The sequence below is a fragment of the Oryzias latipes genome, chromosome 9 (assembly GCF_053564925.1).
Source record: "Oryzias latipes strain Hd-rR chromosome 9, Olatipes_Hd-rR_3.1".
NCBI classification, from domain to species: Eukaryota; Metazoa; Chordata; class Actinopteri; order Beloniformes; family Adrianichthyidae; genus Oryzias; species Oryzias latipes.
In genome coordinates this window covers 5,292,677-5,311,446 of record NC_136245.1, presented here as the reverse complement: position 1 = coordinate 5,311,446, position 18,770 = coordinate 5,292,677, and the positions used below count along the sequence as shown (strand labels likewise).

At 41.1% G+C, this 18,770-nt stretch overlaps 1 protein-coding gene across 5 annotated transcripts; it reads left to right on the top strand.

The window, feature by feature from the left end:
- Nucleotides 1-4,899: 4,899 nt before the first annotated feature.
- Nucleotides 4,900-18,768, top strand: ak8 (adenylate kinase 8). Of its 5 annotated transcripts, none has more exons than XM_078952169.1 (15): nt 4,900-5,041; nt 6,036-6,130; nt 6,201-6,285; nt 8,513-8,562; nt 8,643-8,735; nt 8,975-9,043; nt 12,938-13,019; nt 13,087-13,158; nt 13,319-13,519; nt 15,615-15,737; nt 15,974-16,063; nt 17,378-17,519; nt 17,711-17,791; nt 17,868-17,997; nt 18,071-18,768. In XM_078952169.1, exons 2-15 carry the CDS (start codon nt 6,047-6,049, stop codon nt 18,158-18,160), a joined length of 1,392 nt encoding a protein of 463 aa, XP_078808295.1. In that variant the 5' UTR covers nt 4,900-5,041; nt 6,036-6,046; the 3' UTR covers nt 18,161-18,768. The 5 variants fall into 5 exon arrangements, with proteins under 5 accessions (XP_078808295.1, XP_023814530.1, XP_023814531.1 ...); XM_023958762.2 differs by having other exon boundaries at nt 17,348-17,519; XM_023958763.2 differs by having other exon boundaries at nt 4,903-5,041; nt 13,316-13,519.
- The last annotated feature ends 2 nt before the right edge of the window (nt 18,769-18,770 follow it).

Sequence of the window (18,770 nt, the reverse complement as noted above, 5' to 3'; positions counted from 1 at the left end):
TCCTGGTCTTTTAACAGAGACGTATTAAACCTCCAGGTTGAACCCGAGGGTCTGGGTACTTCCCTTGAAATAGTAACAGAAACTGGTGCATGGTCACTGATAATAATTGGATGAATGTTGGAACTTTTAATTTCTTTCAAAAGGGAGTTACTGACTAATAAATAATCTAAACGAGATTGTGAATGGTGAACTGGAGAAAAAAAGGTGAACCCCTTAGTGCTTGGATGACATGAGCGCCACGCGTCGCAGAGACCCAGATCATTCATGTACTGCTTTAGAATACTTGCAGACTGCCATGTACGCTGGTTTGCTGCTGTGCTGAGTCTGTCAAGTTCGGGGTCCAAAACAAGGTTGACGTCTCCTCCTATAATGATTGTGGAGTCAGAGTGAACTGAGAGTGAGGTGAAGAATCTGTGAAAGAAGGAAGAGTCGTCAAAATTAGGACCGTATACACTCGCTATACAAAAGTCCTTGTTCTGAATGGATATATTAATGATTACAAATCTGCCTTCTGGGTCAGTAACTGTATCCTTATGAGTAAATGTAACATTTTTATTAATCAAAACTGCAACCCCTCTTTGTTTGGAGTTGAAACTGGCAGAATACATAGCTGGATACTGGGAACAGCACAGGAGATGACCAGCTGATAAAGATAAATGGGTCTCCTGCAGCAGAGCTATATCTGCTTTAAGATCATTCAGGTGATTTAACACTTTCAATCTCTTTGGCCCAGAACCAAGTCCACGCACATTCCAGCTAACGATGTTAAGACTGTTCATAGCTGTTCTAACCGGGAGAGTGCAAGGCTAAATAGTGCGTGTGCCCGTCCGTGTGCGCGTGCACGCTGTGCGTTCCTGCTACACTGACAAGCGCTGTGCGTTGTGGGTGAACGTGTCTTGGCTATGAGCTGCATGTTACGTGCGTCCTGTGTGAGCCTAAGTGAGGTTTTTGCAGTTTATCAACGTGTGTGTGCGGGATCGCGTGTGCATGCTCTTATGCGCGCTAGTATGCGCGCGCGCCCGTTCCGTGCATAAATAAATACTCACCGTGGTTGCGTTGACTTTACCTGATTCACATATGAGGACATGGGAAGGGGGGGGGACAAGAGAAAAGAGAGAGGGAAAGAGAAAGAACAAAAAACAAAAAGAACGAAACAACAGAAACATGAATGTGAGAGAAAGAAAAAACACTTTTCCTGAGAGGTCTGGATTATTGATGATCCGATTATTTCCTATTTAATTAAATAAGTTTGCGGGTTTCTTCTGGGCAGCGCAGATGTCAGTGCGCCTCTGAAAGCCTTCAGCACAGCCAGGGTGTTACCTCTGGGTCCCGGAACAGCTTGCCATTCACAAAAAGTTTATCAACGGCAACCACCGCACGGGCTCCAGCAGACAGGTGCTTCCTCCTCAGCGGGAAGAGGATTTTCCGCCGGCGGAGGATCTCGCCTGGAAACTGATCATTCACGCTGTAATGTGTGTCTTTCAGCTCTCGCCCTCTGCTTTTTACCTGCTCCTTTTGTTTATAATGTTCAAATTTAGCAACAATAGGACGGGGACGCTGATTGTCCGGCCTTTTTCCTCCGAGCCGGTGAACCCTGTGGAAGGAGATCTTCTGGACTTCTTCCTTGGGGAGTTTCAGGTGGACCTCTATAAAGGACTTAACAATGTTCTCCGGGACTTCCCCTGCCTCTTCTGGAATCCCTGCGAACACTAGATTGTCCCTCATGCTCCTCGCCTGAAGATCCAGGAGGGTTTCCTTGATGGATCCGTTTTCCTCAGAGAGACGGGCGGTGTCGTGGCCCAAGGTCTTCACGGTCTCTCTGAGGGCCTGGTTCTCCGCTGCGAGCTCCTGCACCTGCTGTTGGCTGAACTCCAGAGACTCTCGCAGACCTTGGAATTCCTTATGGAGGATCTCCAGCAGATTTAAACGGCAATCAAGGCTGGAGAGCCTTTTATCAATTGAATCCAGGATATCACTCATGTTGCTGCCTGGGGAGGAGGCAGCCCCCGGGGAGTCTTCGGGACGGTTGCGTTTGGTGGACGGAGTGGCGGTGTTGGATTTCTTCATGAGGCAGGTATTGAAACACTCGTCGATGTAATTCTCCAGATCCTCCAGGTCCTCCAGGTCATCCAGGCTGGCAAATGCTTGACAAACTTTTTCAGATTTTTATTTTTTAAACTTTCTGGATTATTTAAATATGGCGGTGTAATTAAATAAATCAAAAATGTTTGTTCACAACTTACGCGCCGCCAAGTAAACTCACCACACTCCTCTCGTCGGCTCTCGCGATACTACAGCATCACGTGCTCTACCACCTCCTACCCTGCTACTGTTGGCTGAAGGCAGGGTACACCCTGGACAGTTTGCCAATCCATCTAAGTCATTTGTTCCTGTTAGGAGCAGAAAACACAAAATAAACTGGACAGCACTTGTCATGGATAAGAAGAAGATGAAGAAGAAGAAGAGAAGAAGAAGGTGAAGAAGAGCGCTAACCACTGAACCACCGTGCAGCCATATTCAGTTCCGTTTTATTTATATAGCCAAATATTACAATAGTTGCCTCCAGCTAGTTTGACGCCATGACGCACTGGATGGTGTCCAGCCACACCCTCAATAACTCAAAGCCTGCATACATACAAACACAAGGACAGAATATCATTTATTTTACTTTTACTTAATCATAAGTAAAATACAATTTTAGAGTTGAATTCACAATTAAGATATGTACGTAATTTTACACTTAACACGCATGAGTTTGTGTTTTCTTTGTGAAGGCTGGCTTCTGGTAAAAATTCCCACATTTTTCTGTTTTTTTCTTGAGCTGAATACAACCCTGTCATGAATTATGAACTAATATTCTGGTCGTTTCCGTTGGCTTCATGAATAAACATCAATGGAAACTAAAGAACATATTCTTCTGTTTTTGTGCTTAAGTGTCATAAAACTGAACAAAAAAAGACAAACAATTGTGGACTCACAAACACACGTGTTTCACACATGCAAACTAAATGTTTCACACATACACAATGTTTCTCACAACTGTGCACACTGTCCTTCACAAAAACACCAATAAATGTTTAAGAAATTTACAATAAATGTTTCAGAAATTCACAACAGATGCTTCTCAAACATAATTTTTAGGTGCACTTGTAATGTGAACTCACAGATGATGCAAATTGCAGAATGTGCATTGACAAACCCCCCCTCATTTGTGAATGTCCCCACATTTCTGAGGGAAATTCCTGCGGTCAATTTTGAGACTCTCCTGATGCTGCAGACCAACTAATGTCATCATTGGCTAATGAATCTGTTAATCAAACTCATCAGCAAAGCAGGCGTTTTCGCTTTCAGCCAATGGAACTATGGGCAGCACACAGATGGGTTTAGACTATTATTTCAGACATTAAATAAGTTTACTTTAAATCGTCAAAAATTTAATTTGGCAAGGACCCACAGTCAGAATTATTTTTAATTATTTCAATTTTACTGGATGAATATTAAGAAAGGACGATTAAGCCAGACAATGCTTTGATCTGCCAAAAAGTTTATTTTTTATCTTCTTTACCATGTACATCAGATTTTATTAGCTCTTTCAACGCTTGGAGACAGGCAGTCCTGCATTTTCCTAAATTCCTAAAGTTTTAAACTGAGTAAGTTTGTCAAATTAAGTTAATTAAATTCAGCTTTTTTTTTTAAATTAACCTTCGGGGGGCTTAACTATGTGTGCTAACATAAGTTAATAATATTTGATCGAATAAAAATTTAAATAAAACGTTTTTTAGAATATAGCTCGCCATAAATAAAGAAGCAGCATTAAACAAGTTACCAATAGATTATAGAACTATAGAACCAATATATTATCCAGTAAAAAGATCATGATGATTTTTCCCTGACTGCTAAGTGCTCTTTCTGTTAAGCAGATGGAGAAAGAACCAAATATATTTTTGTTTTTTTGTCTTCATATTTTGGAATGATTTACAAACAAATCTCACAGGCATGAATAGAAAAAAGTATTATATTGTGCAAACATGAAATATTATGTATCATTGTTGACTTTGAGGTTAGTTGATTCTTTTCACCCCACATGCGTATGGTTAACTACTTTGTGTTTCCAAACTATTATTTAATACATTTCATAAAGAAATCTGCTTATATTTCAAATCGCAGAAATTAAATTAAAAAAAATGCCATAAAACTGTCCATTTTCATAGAAGATCACTTGTTGTATGACAATCCCTAGCATTGTAGACTACAATTCTAATTTCATTTTATTGAACTTATTTCATTCTTTTTTTCTGTTATATTTATGTGAACGTGTGTCTCTTCTTTTGAAGTTATGATGAAAAAATAAAATAAAAAAATAAAACAGAAAAGGTTTGTGTTTCCCGTCTTCGGGTGACAAAGCTGACGACAACCCCAACCCTGGAAACCATACACGCATAGCAACACATATTATTAATTGTTGTCAAACAAGAATTTTTAGGAAAAAGTGTTTACAGTTTATAAAAAAAAAAAAAAAATTCATCCCCACTTTAATTTGAAATTTGAACAGATAAGTTTGGGCTTTCATAATAAAAATTTGGACTCGATTAAAAAAAACCTCATAATTAATCTTATTATTATATTTGGCAAAAATTATATTCATAAATGCAAATTCTCTTCGTATTCGATTTCCCCCCCATAATAATCAAACAAATTTAAATGTATCTCAGTACCATCTCTGAAAGCCTTGATCAGAAAGCTGTCTGTTTTATATGAGAGTTGAAGCACCTTGAAAGTTTTTCTGTAAAATACATGTAAAATATGTGCTCCCCTGGCATATTTTAAGTTTATTTTGTGAAGTTGTGATTTGTACCGTACTTACGTTGTGTACAATAAAGTTTTTTTTTTTTTTGAAACAGGGTAACATAGCAACCGAGAAGTAAACTGGTTTGTCATCGGCCTGTCTGTCGCGCGCAGCACGGCTGTAGCGGGGAAACTCTTTCTCTTTCATCCTGCCACATTCATCTCGATTCAAACGCAGATTTGAACTTTTAAAACGGTAAGTTTAAAAGCGGAAGTGCAATTCAGGAAAAGGTTAGGTAGTATTAATTTGACGTTTTTGTTATTTATGCGACGTGCAACAATCAATGACGGGTTACAAGGATTTCTGCTGTTACAACTATGTAATAATTTTGAAAGTTGTAGAACCTTTAATGTTTTTGTGTAAAATACACGTAATATGTATGCTCCCCTAGCATATTTGAGTTTTATTTTGTAAAATTGTGTTTTGTACTGTACTTCCGTTTTGTACAATAAAGTTAACAAAAACTATGTTATAATTCGGTTCGATGATAATTATTTTTGATAAATTGTCGGCACTTAGATTTATGAAGTACAGATAACTTTAAATAGTTGTTAGGAACTGAATTATGGAGAATTAAGTAAAGTTAAGAAATTTTCTCTAAATTCACTTATTCCCACTATTTTTAAGCAATTATTCCAATTTAATATTTAATGGATTCAGTGTGTCATGTGGGTGTACTGTAAGTACAAATATGAGCAAATATATTGTTAAAAGGATGACAACCTTTTGTTTTATTTAATTTCTATTGAATGTATAAATTCATATCCTAACTTTATTTAATATTTTTTTGTTGTTGTCTTGACTGCTTATAATTAACAACAAAATCAGGTAATCAAACATTCATTAGTCTGTTTACATCTGACAGTGTCTGAGCGGTCGTACTTTGCTTCTTTTGACCACATAAAACAAAACAAAAAATACAAACAAACAGACAATTTCAGAAATTCAAAGTTATACAGTTTTTTTAGAAGTAAATCTTCTGGTCTTTGCCATGATTTAAACCTCTTGTATAAATTTTCACTCTTTCCTGCAGCTCTAACATTCAGTATGTTTAAATCTAAGTTAAAGAAGGCGGTATCAGCATCCACACATTGCAGAATTATAACAACCAGGACTAGGTTTACAACCTTTTTGTCTTAAGCAAGTATGTGTTTGTGGCTCTTAAAGTGATGCATTCATGGTCCCTCAGGGAAACATTTGATGGATGAAACGGTGAAACCTTTGAGGATTCCTCCTCAGATGAGGAACTATGCAGAAAAGCACGAGTTGACCCATCTGGCCCAGGTAAAAGAGAGCAGAACAGGGGGAGTGTGCAGCCCATAAAGCTCTAATAATAATGCTGTGTGTGTTCCAGGGCTTGGTGTCCAACCTGCTGATTGATCAGCCCGATGATCCCATCTCCTACCTAATCGATCTGCTGCAGGGGAGCAGCCTGGACAGTAAGTCTGCAGGAGTCGGTTCTGATTAGGTTTGGCACAATTCTCGGTTTAAAACCAAATCGTATGTGACACCATTGAACCGAAACGTGGGGAAAGTGAGCCGTCGCACCCCTGCAGATTTTTGATTTTTATTATTTTATTCTTATCCTTAGAACACTGATCACAATGGGGCAGGCCTTTCCTGATGATGCCATTGGTTTCCCAGTCCCTTGGGCCCAGTGCAACTCTATATTCAAATCATCCAAACACACCAGTATGTTTGCGTTAAAAGTGTCAAACGCATGTTAGGCTAAATTGAATAGATTTAATATTTTTTTATTACATTACACCAGACTTAGTATACGTTAACTGAAAGCTGTTTCTTTGTTGTTACGTCCTTATTAGTAGATTAAAAAAAGGATTTTCAGAATTTTTATTTTTTTGTTGTTGTTTTATAATACACAAATAATATGTTGAACCAAAACAAAACCGTGATCCAAGAATGGAGGGTTGAACAGAATCAGGAGGAAAGTGAATCATGTCATCCCTAGTTCTAATGAATAGTTCTGTCTGTAGAACTGCTGTAGATGTGCAGCGATACACCTGTACTTGCAGCTGCCACACGATGGCGCTGTGACTCCACACAATCACTGTGGGGAACGGGATGGCGGCACTGTAGAACCGCCATGTAGAACCGTATGGTCTATTTGTTGGTGTGTGTATGTGAGAACTAATTTACTGGAATTTACTTATGACACTCATGTTATGACTCTGTATTATCCTCTCCTCATCTTAACCCCTTATCCCCCATGTCGAACATCCCACTCGCTTTCTCTTTTCTTTTTTTGATCCAACAAGTAATCCATATAAATATTATTATTATAAATAAAGCTTAGCGTTAAATACAAAAGGGGTTTATACAAATATGCACTGTCTGAAGCATAAACCCCTAACAGTAAAATCCATCCAACACAAGAGGCCTTCAGCTCTGATCTGCTTGCTCAACTTTTGGACAGGACAATTAAAAAAAAACACACAAATTCAAACCTAATTGATCATTTTTATTTTAAAAAGCAAATCTATGACCCCTTTGACTTAAGCAGGTGGACTCTTCCAGGTACTCGTCTGTCTGTATTTACATTTTGTGTTTTTTATTTTGCGATGAAATTGAAGTCTATACACTAATTTTTTCTCATGATTTAGAATGCTAAATATCATGTATTCTTAAAACTTCCAAAAAGAAAATGCATAGAATTTGAAAGACGATGATTATAAAGTATGCTCCAGCAAAAGATTTTAACATAAAATAAAAATGTTATTGATAAATCCTAAATCAATTACTGAGAGTTTAGGACCATCAAAGAAAAATGTGATATAACTACCGTATTTTCCGGACTATAAGTCGCACCGGAGTATAAGTCGCACCAGCCCAAAAATGCATTATAAAGTAGAAAAAAACACAGATAAGTCGCACTGGACTATAAGTCGCATTTTAACTTTCACAACCTCATATGACACAATCATAGCAGACTGTTTATCTCATAATTTCACAGTAATTCTTTCTCAAACTTATTTATTTATTCTTTTCATGAAGCATCATTGGCCAAATAATACTCTGTTTTCATCCTGTATTTGTAGAAACAGTTGTCATTTTTATTGCATTTCTGAATCTGTGAAATCATTGGAAAATAGAATATTATGTTGTTAGCCTTCAAGATCTTACTGTAAAAAAAGTTTGCTGATTCTCTGAGTCACTTAACATACTCTTAACACTTAACATACCTCATACATCAAATTGACCCAGGAACATCATCTCTGTTCCTCACAAATGAACATAACAGGAGGGTTAACAATGTATTTATTTCAATTTATTTCTAATATAAGTCGCTGAAGAGTATAAGTCGAACCCCTTGGCAAACTATGAAAAAAAGGGCGACTTATAGTCCGGAAAATACGGTAAATGAAATAAGAATGACGGCTAAATAATCGTAAAAAGTAAAGGCGGGTGACAGAAGCCTAGTTATGTTATTTATTGTAACAAATACTCACTGCATTATGGCTTATTAAAATAACACAAAAATAATATCTATAAAAAACAGAATTTAACAATGCTAAAGAGGCTTTCTAACATCCAAGATTACGCAATTATGAGCAAAGTACCAGATTAAATAAAAGTGCAAAAAATCAGAAAACTATTAGATGTTCATCATGTCTTGACTGATGTAGTGACTCTTTAACCTGTGATCAGCGCCCAGGGTGATGGTGCTCGGACCTCCTGCCGTCGGCAAATACACTCTGGTGAGTTGAAAGTGAGAACTGACCTTCTGCGGCGCCTGCCTTTCACTTCTTTGCGTTCTTATGTGGTTTCGTTTTTGTAGTGCAAACGGCTAAGCGCAGAGCTGCAGGCTGTCCACGTGACCACAGAGAGTTTGCTGCAGGGCCAATCAGAGCTGAGCGCGCTCAGTGAGAAGGTAACCTTCTTGTTACACTCCAACTTTGTGTGTCGGCCTCCTCAATGTGACATGGCTGTCCTGTTCGCTGCTTTCTCGTGAGATCAAGTCTTCAAATGCTAATCAAGTTTGATCAGAAAATGACAATAAACAATGATTTTTAGAAACCTAAAGATCAGAGTTCCCATGAATTCCTGGTCAGCTCTCCAGTCTTAGTGGATTTGCTTTACCTTGTATGACTGTTGGTTTTTTTATTTCAGGATCTTCCCTCTGAGCTGCTGGTCCGAATACTTCAACAGAGACTCAAAGAGGTGGACTGCTTGAAAAAGGTGAGTGCATTGAGACTTCAGCCAGCAGATTGTAGTTCAATCTCTTAGTGCACTTCGACCATTGACTGTATATGAACACTGGAGCGAGCGAGTGTGACGTCACCCACAGAAAAAGGTTAACTTCCAATTCTAACTAAATGTGGTCGATCCTGTCGCCATGGACACCACCATGTTCAAAACAGAAATCATTAGTGAGCAGTGATTTGTCCGAGTCGGTCTGAGTCAACGTTTCTATGGCAACCTCTCTCACCAATCTGGGGTGAGCTTGTTGGACGGCCACACCCCTACCGCTTGACACAATATCCGTCAATCAAGGCTGTGTCCGAATTCCCACCCTAATCTCTAACTACCAAAAAACTATATAGTGTGGGACCATGTGGTTTTGTTTTGTTTTTAAACGGCGGATATGACATAATCGATTTCACAAAGTTAAAATCTAATTGATATGGGCGTTTTGTGACAATTATTTATGAGTCCTTTCTTTGAAGACCAAAACGTTGATGCTTTGTTAAAAAAATACATTTATATACATTTTTTTCACAAAGAATTTCCCCTCGCAATGCATTGTGGTCTATATTTACCGACTTAGTGAGCATCGATGCACACTGGTTTTTTGCAGAGACTTCTGGGAAATTTCTAGGGCACTACTTTTTTTAAATTGTAGATTCGGATAGCACTACAAAATGGCGAACGCGCTATATAGTGCACTATGTGAGTAGGGAAGGAATTCGGACTCGACCCAATTGTTTCGAATGTTGTACGTGAAACCACATGCTTTTATTGAGGCATCTGATTGGTCAATTCATAACTTGAATTACGTTTACTTAAGAAAAAAACATTAAAAAAATTACAATGAACAAAAACATGTTAAAAAAGGTAGCAGAGCAAGAATGGTTATTCTGACCAATAGAATGACAAAGTAACATTTGTTTATTACTCCATAGACGTCTATGGGATTTTGGTTTCTTGGAGCCAGAAGTTACTTCCTGTTTAGAACACTTGGGGGGAGGGGTCACTGTGTCCAGTTATCTTACACAGTCAATGGCTTCAGCACCAGATGGAAGGATGTTTCTTTCCAGGTTTAAGGAGCCAAAGGTTTCTTAATCCTTTAACAAGAAAGAAGAACAAGAAACAAACCATGAAAATTTTTTATGTGTAACATCTTTGATGAGAAATACACACAATCATCCATCTTCCTGACCCACTGATTCCCTTTTGGGGTCATGGCGTTGCTGGAACCAACAGCTCGCCAGTTTGATGCAGGGCCACATAACCACACATACAGTACCTAAAGACAATTTAGAGACACCAGTTAACCGATGAAGCATGTTTTTGGACTGTGGGAGGAAACCCAGACATACACCAGGAGAACATGCAAACTCCAGCTGGGATTTGAACCAGGGTTTTCTCACTGTAAGGCTCGAGTGCTAACTGCTACACCGGCATGCAGCCCCACACAATGAATGTTTTTTAAATGTTCTCTGCTGTTTGTTTGAACAGGCATTTAAAGGGTTAAAGAGTCACATTTTAGGATTAAGTTGTCAGTCTGGTGTTTGATGAAGAATCAGATAAGGGAACATCGCAGGGGAGGCTGACCTCTCTGATGGAGTGTTTCTACTGTCTGTCTCTGAGTGTTTGCTCTTCTCTGACGCACAGTTCTGATGATTATAATGAGTTGCCGCCGTGTCATACTACGATTCCCAGCAGGCCGAGCAGCATGCAGGCACGCTTCCCCTGGGGATCAGCTGATCAAAGCGAGTGCCTGCTGTCACATCAGGAGAACCGCTTTCAGTCGGACGCCGCTTCTCTTTAGCATCATGTCCCGCTTACAGAGAGCTGCTCTGTGATCACTTTCAAACAGTCAAAGCTGAGAAGTTTCTGTCACAAAAAACAACAACAACAACAACAACAGCACAAACGCCCGAGTGCACTCCAACACAAAGCTGTGTGCTTGAACGTTTGACCTCCGATTGAGCTGCTTCACCCACAAAGTTCTGCACTTGGACGACAAATGCATGCAGACAGCTGACACTTGAGATGAACATCAGACTCATCGAAATGACTGTTCAACAAAATTTCACGGAGGAATGTTTGTCTTCAATAGTTTCTGCAGCAGGTCTTTGTTGTAACCTTGAGACCAGAGCTGCTCCACACTGGACCGCCATCATCCTCCCTACTCTCCACTGGTTATGTGTTGTTCTGACTGAACAGGTAACCCGTAGGACAAACCAAACATGTTGGTAAAGGTGAAGATTCAGATCCTGCATTTCACCACCAGAGGGCTTCTACATCTCTCACTGACTGCAGCTCTATGTGGTGAGCCGCCTCTATTCCAGGTTGTTGGTCAGGGGTTCATGTCGCAAACAGGGTGGAATCTTCCAGACCAGGACTCCCCAGAACTGCTGCTCTGAAATGAAATGAACTCCATTAAAGGTTCCATCTGGAATCCTCCTCTCTGCTTGTCTGAGTACGATCCAGGCTCATCTTCCTTCCAAACTCCACAAACCAGCGCTTCCTCAAAGCTTTAGCGCCCAGCTTCTCTGTGTGTGTCACTAACAGTTACTTTGACTTGCTAATAGCTGCTTTTGGCCTGGGGCTAAACTCATCACACACATCAGGGACTGTCAAACGTCCGCGTGTTTGCTTGAGATGTTTTCATCTGCTGGGATTGACAGCTCCTGTCAGGCCGCCTCCTGCTCCCGTCACATCAAACACAGGGCCCATCTGTCTGTCTCCATCCATCTCACTTCCACTCTGCCTTCCTCCTCTTCCTAATCAGAGTCCTGACAAAACACTTCAGCACACATCTGAAAAGAAGCAGAAGAGGAGCTGAGGAAACCGGAGGGCCTGTTGTCACCTGAGCTCCTCTGTATGAAAGCTTTACGGTTCATTTGGTGACCGAAATCAAAACATTGAACGAGCATTTCATTGAGAGTACTGTCTTTAAAGACCCACTCTGACAAAAAACTGGTGTTTTTGGTGTTTTAAGCTTATTCTCGTTTGCCATTTTTCTCAAGATGGAGGACATATTTAAAGAAAATTAAGTTTAAAATGGCATTTTTTGCACATTTTTTTATTCAAAGTGCGATTAATCTGGAGCAGACAAAAAATTGCTGTTGAAAAAAGAGCTTCTTTGTGACGAAGTTAAAAGCTTTATTCGGAGGGGCCACAAGCTTCCTGCTCCGCTCCATTCTGATGCATCCACCTGCAGACAAATAGATCCACGAACGCCTTTGTTTTCCTCTTCTGAGTTGGATCTAAACTGTACGTCTGTATAGCTCCAATGTTGCTCATCATTTTGGTTGCATCGCTAATGTTAGGTTGGGTGTGTAAGGGGCTGTTAGCTAGCAGGAGAGAGTGTAAACAGAGAGCTCTCAGCAACAGTGAGGGGAATGGGGGGCGGAGTTACTCTCCACCAATAGTCCCGCCTGCAACACAGAGGTGAATTTCTAATGAAGTACTACTGCTCTGCAGAAACTACGTTCTAGAAAACAACAGGATTTTTTATTCTTGTTAAAAATGGCATAATCATAATTAAAAACCACTGAAAACGCTTTGCAATGAATCCATAAAAAGATGATCAGAATGGGTATTTAACCAACCTGAATTGCAGCCCTGCTACTCTCCAGATCATCCCTGGTGTAACTGATGATGCCTTTTAGGATTTGGGATCAGATTAGATCCACTTTTGGCTTGGTAATGAATAAAATGCATCTGAAAATGAGTAATTCAAATATTTATACCAAAAGTAAACTTCCTGGATGTCCTGACTGCTGGTTTTGATGGGCATTTTTTCAGAGGAGAAACAGACATTATTCCACCTTTTGTTTTGAAAGAGTCGCTGGTGCATTCTGGGTGGAGGTTAAGCTGTTCTTTGTTGTGTTTGTGTGGCAGGGCTGGGTGTTGCAAGGAATCCCTAAAACTCGTCTGCAGGCTCTGAACCTGCAGCAGGTTGGAGTCCTCCCCAAGCACGTTGGTAAGAGTGCACGCACACGCTTCCTGTTCTCTCTCTGCACGCACACACTCCGTGTTCACCTCTGCAGTGATGCTGGAGGCCCCAGACGACGTGCTACAGGAAAGGAACCAAGGACGGATGGTTGACCCACAGACAAAAGGTGAGTTCTGCTCGTCTCCACAGTGCCTGCTGCTTAAACGGGGGGCACGTTAACATTCAGTCACCTTAACCAGGTGTCTGATTTACTGGAAGAAGCAGATTGTAGCCAGCTCACTCAAACACACCAGCTGACTGGTCATGACCTCACTTCCTGTCAGCAGATACCTACCACCAGATCCTCAACTGGCCGAGCGACGACACCATTGCTGGGCGTCTGCAGAAGGGGCGGAGCCTGTCAAACGAGCAGCTGTCGGAGGAGCTGCAGCATCACAGCTGTGAGGTCTCAGGGCTGAGATCGGCCTATCAGCACGTCCTAAAGGTCATCAGTGGTGACCAATCACACGCTGACATTTACCAGCAAGGTACAGACACACCAGGAAGCAGCATCTGTCAGGGGGGCATGATGAGCACATAAACCAGCTGACATAAATATGGACCAATAAACAAGCCTCAGTGACTGAGAACACACAAAAACCGTAACACATCAAGTGTTTGGAAGAATTTCTGAACTCTCACAGGCGTTTGCTTTTAAAACACGTAATAAAAATGAGATGAAAAACTACTCGACTCTTGAAACTCTTATTTCTAAATAGGACATATTTGGTTTTTTGTCATTTTTAAATCATAAAATATAAATTTCAATGCCAGGTATTTGCTGTCCGGATTGTTCAACACATTTGTGAATAAAACCTTAATAAAGTCTCACTCTAATCATCTTTAGATGTATTATAAAAGGGTTCCCAGTGCTCTTGTCATTTCGCTTATGCTGTTTTTAGCCAAATTTAAAAACCTGTGTCATTTTCTAGAACCTAGTCTCTGCAGAGCAGCAGTAGTTCATTAGAAATTCACCTCTGAGTTCAGGGAGGGACAGTTGGCGTGGAGTAAGCCTGTCTCCGTTTCTTCTCACCCATCTGTTTACATACTCTCCTGCTAGCTTACAGCCCCTCACACCCCCAACCTAACAATATTGGTGCAAAAGGAATGGTGAGCAACATTGGAGCTATTCAGTCGTACAGTTTTGAGCCAGATACCAACTCAGACGAGGAAAACAAAGACGTACATGGATCTTGTTGTCTGAATGGAGATCACGAAGATTCATCAGTATGGAGCGCAGCAGGAACCTTGTGGCCTGTCCAGCTACACTATATTACCAAAAGTACTGGCTCACCTGCCTTGACCCACATATTAACTAAAGTACCATCCTATTCCGAGAATTCAATATAATGCTGGTCCACCTTTTGCAGCAATTACAACTTTAACTCTTTTTGGAAGGCTGTCCACAAGGTTGAGGACTGCGTTTCTAGGAATTTTGACCATTTTCCCAAAAGCACATTGGAGAAGTCACACTGATGTTGATGGAGAAGGCCTGGATGTCCTTCATCCCAAAGGTGTTCTATGGGGTTCGGGTCAGGACTCTGTGCAGACCAGTCCAGTTCATCCACACCAGACTCTGTCATCCATGTCTTTATGGACCTCGCTTTCTGCACAGTCATGTTGGAAGAGGAAGGGTCCGCTCCAAACTGTTCCCACAAGGTTGGGAGCATGGAATTGTCCAAAATGTTTTGGTATCCTGGAGCATTCAGAGCTCTGTTCACTGGAACTAAGGGGCCAAGCCCGAGTCCTAAAAAACAACCCCACACCATAATTCCTCCTCAACCAAATTTCACAGTTGGCACAATTTAGTCTGAAATATTCTGTTCTCCTGGCAAACCCAGACTCGTCCATCAGATTGCCAGATGGAAAAGCGTGATTCTTCCCTTCAGAGAAGGCGTCTCCACTGCTCTAGAGTCCAGTGGGGTCAGGTTTTACACCACTGCGTCCAACGCCTTGCCATACTTGGTGATGCGTGGCTTGGATGCAGCTGCTCGGCCATGGAAACCCATTCCATGAAGCCCTCTGTGTGCTGGACTTGGACTAATCTGAAGGTCACATGACGTTTGGAGCTCTGGAGCAATTGACTGAGCAGAAAGTTAGTGACCTCTTTCCACTATGGGCTTCAGCATTCGCTGAAGCACAGTTTATGTGACCTACCATTTGGTGGCTGAGTTGCTGTTGTTCCCAAACTCTTCCATTTTGTTCTGATAGAGCTTACAGTTGACTGTGGAAAATTTAGAAGCCAGGAAATTTCAGGACTGGATTTGTTGCACAGGTGGCGTCAGTTCCAGGCTGGAATTCACTGAGCTCCTGAGAGCGGCTTATTCTTTCACAAATGTTTGTAAAAACAGTCTGCATGCCTGAAAGCTATTTTTTTTACACCTGTAAAAAAAGTAATTAAGACACTGGATTCTGATCATTTGGATGGGTGAGCCAATACTTATGATAATATAGTGTACGTCACAAATAAGCACAGTTTTCATTGGAGTGTGTCTTTAAGGCTTTCTGTAAAAACCCATTTTTACCTCAGTAATGGCTCTGGAGAGGGTTCACAGTCCATCTCTCCTGTCTGTGTCTCCTCAGCCTTGGCTTTTGTTCAAACCCGTCACCGCTCAAGACCTCAGAGAATCGTCCTCCTGGGTCCACCAGGGTCTGGGAAGAGCCTTCAGGCCCAGCTGCTGGCAGAGACGTACAAGATGGTGGATGGTACGGTGTCACTTCTTCCTGTCTCCAGCTGAACAGGGCCTCACGAGTGTTAAAAACAAGTCAACACATTAACAACAGCCTGGTCTCTTCTAAAATCACGTGAGGACGTTGATGTGGACCTAACCTGTCTGTATCAACTGGCTCTTCCTGGATCTCACTGACTGATGAGAAAGATGTAGCAGTTTGAATGTTGAGCGTTTTATTTTATTTTTTTTTAATTGTCTTGTGTCTGTCAGTGAGCTGTGGGCGACTGTTAAGGTCTATAGCTGCTGGTGGCTCGGCTCTGGGAGAAGACATCCAGCTGTACCTGGATGGTGGACTTCCAGGTGAGTGAACAGAGGGCTCCAGGTAAAGCCAATCTGTGCTGATGATTGGACCTTCACCTGTCAGTTGAAAGATTACATCCTTATTTTGAGTGTAGTTTTAATTTAACAAAATAAAACAAAAAAGTTTATAAAAATTGAATCCCAGTACAGTAACATGTTTATTTTTAATTATGTATTTTTTATTGCACATTATGGACTGATTTGTTTGCTTCACAACAGCATCCTTCAGTTGATTTTTTTTAATGATTACACTTTATGCAGTTTTGTGCTAAACTGTGCTGAAGGATGACTGTTGGTCAGGACCAGGGGTCTGCAACCTTCAGCACTTAAAGAGACATTCGGGTCGGTTTCTTACTGATTACAACCCAGTAGGAGCCACAAAGTCTCACCTCACCTTTTAGAAAAATAAAACACTACCGGTAATGTGTATTTCGGTTATTGTTTCTATTATGATCAATACAAACGGGATATTGTTTTTTTTGTGCAAAAAATAAAACATGAAGAGAAAAAAAGCACCTTCTTTTATGTTGTGTATGACCCTTACTATATTTTTCAGACCATAAGGCGCATTTAAAACGTTTTAACCCAAAACAAATTTGCTTTTTAATTTAGGCCACATATGTTTGAATTCTGCCTGTGCTTACTGACCTCCAGTTGATTTCCTTTGGCACACAGCGCACAAAACTCTAAACAACAAAACTGCACCACCTGATGGATGGTTGGAGCATTATGGGTAGTGTAGTCAGGAGTCGCCCGTAGTGAACCGTAAATGCTTTTGTTTCACTTGATTGACATGTTGTCCCAAAGAAATGTTACATTTTAAAATTAACAATTTTTCTTTTAAAAGAAACTTCAGAACCTCAGGTTGCAGACAGACTTATTTATTTGTATTTGTATCTGAGCATCAAACATAAAGGTAGCGCCAACCAAATGAACCTCACTTAAAGGGGTCAGATGTGCTCAGACACAGTATGGACTGCTTGAAGAAATCCTGAAGTCAAAGCATCAGCATCAGCCAGCTGAGTGTGAAAATCACCTTTTTGGAGGGGGCTCCTAAACAGAACCATATCTACCACACTCTCTGTTGGTCTTTCTGCCATTGGAGACTCTTGTACGTGATTTTTAACATTATGGATCATTACGGATACTACTGATAGAACCTTAGGAGTCTTCTTCACAACACAAACTTCATCAACCATCTGCAGCCCTCTGAACGTCACAGTTAATTTCAGCCAGAAAGAATACTGCACTTACAAGCTCTGGTGTTGCTCTGCTGTCTGTCAGCTGATCTTGGGAGCATTGGTTCGTCTACAGTTCCAGATTCCAAGGTGCTGCAGGTCCTGGAGGAACGTCTGAGCCAGGAGGACTGCAGCTCCAGAGGCTGGGTGCTGCATGGCTTTCCAAAGAATCTGCTGCAGGCCAGGAGCCTGCAGGAGTCTCAGCACGAGCCAAATAGGTATATGGCAGTCACTGCAATGCTCCAAGAATTATTTTGAAAGGGGAAGGACCACTTCAAATCAGCCAGCCTCCTCTGAATCTAAATATACAGCTTTTTGTCAGTCTTCCTCTACAAATCACTTCTATCAAAAGAAGTGACTATTGTTTTTTTTGTAAGCAATCCAAGCTTCATTTCCTCCTTTTTGTCAGAGTTTTTTTCTTGGAAGCAACAGATGAAGTTTGTCTGGAAAGAATCACACTTCAAGCGACAGATCCAGTCAGTGGGCAGAGGTGAGTTCAGAGGTGGCGAGCTAAGGCAGACTTCCATCCCTCCGTCTGCATTAACTTGAGCACACATCCTCTGCAGGTTCCACGCCGTGTCCAATCCGGCTCCGACCTCCGAGTTTCATAGCAGACTTCAGACAAGACCTCAGGATGGCACAGAGGAGGTGTTGCGGAGACTAAGAGAGTACCGGGAGCTCAGTGATGCCCTGAAGGTGACTGCGCTGACATACAAATGCACTCTATGGGGACAAAAAGGTTTCATGTAAAGTAAAATTGTCTGTTCAGTCTGTTTATCCAGATGCAGCTCATGTTGATGCTGATCCACAGCCACGGTCCGTGTTTGAGGCCCTGCAGAGCCGTCTGACCACAAACTGACACCTCGACTCAACTGAAGCCGACTCGATCTGCTGGACTCGCCTGTTCAGGAAGATCCTGGATGTTTTTATTGACTTTAGTGAGTTTAATGCAAAAAAAAAAAAGTTTTCTTCCATGTTGGTCATCCTCAGCGACACGAGATTCTGTACTTCAGTCATGTTGTCATAGGAACCTAAACTTTAGGATTTATCCATCCTGTCCTGACAGCAGATAAAGCCTTCATTCTTGCCCAACTCCTTTTTCTGAAAAGCTCCTGACTGTTGGTCCTTGTGAGAGCTACAAATGTGTCACCTAAAAGCCTCAGTTTCTTACTTTGGATAAATGAGCTTTTATTAAATCCCAATCTTAAAAATACAACATTCAAATCCCAAAAACTTTTATACAAACTTTCTTAGAAATTAAAAAGTGACTGAGCCTGCTTTTTCCTTAAAAAAAACAAACATAGTAATTAAAGCCGCAATCCGCAATCTGTGCTGTATGGGCCGCAGTTGCTACCTGCCCCTTTTAGAGCGGCTCTACGCTCCTCGCCCCTCGCTTTGCTTATGCCACCCTGGTCAGAGCTGCATGTGGCAAATTCTTTAAAAAATAAAAACTTTTTTCCCCCAAAATC

Excerpts from the sequence above, each read along its gene's own strand:
- ak8 (XM_023958761.2), top strand. The coding sequence starts at position 6,047 with ATGGATGAAACGGTGAAACCTTTGAGGATTCCTCCTCAGATGAGGAAC. Across the intron at positions 6,286-8,512 it reads GCAGGGGAGCAGCCTGGACA|CGCCCAGGGTGATGGTGCTC; the intron begins GTAAGTCTGCAG and ends ACCTGTGATCAG. Across the intron at positions 17,792-17,867 it reads GATCCAGTCAGTGGGCAGAG|GTTCCACGCCGTGTCCAATC; the intron begins GTGAGTTCAGAG and ends CATCCTCTGCAG.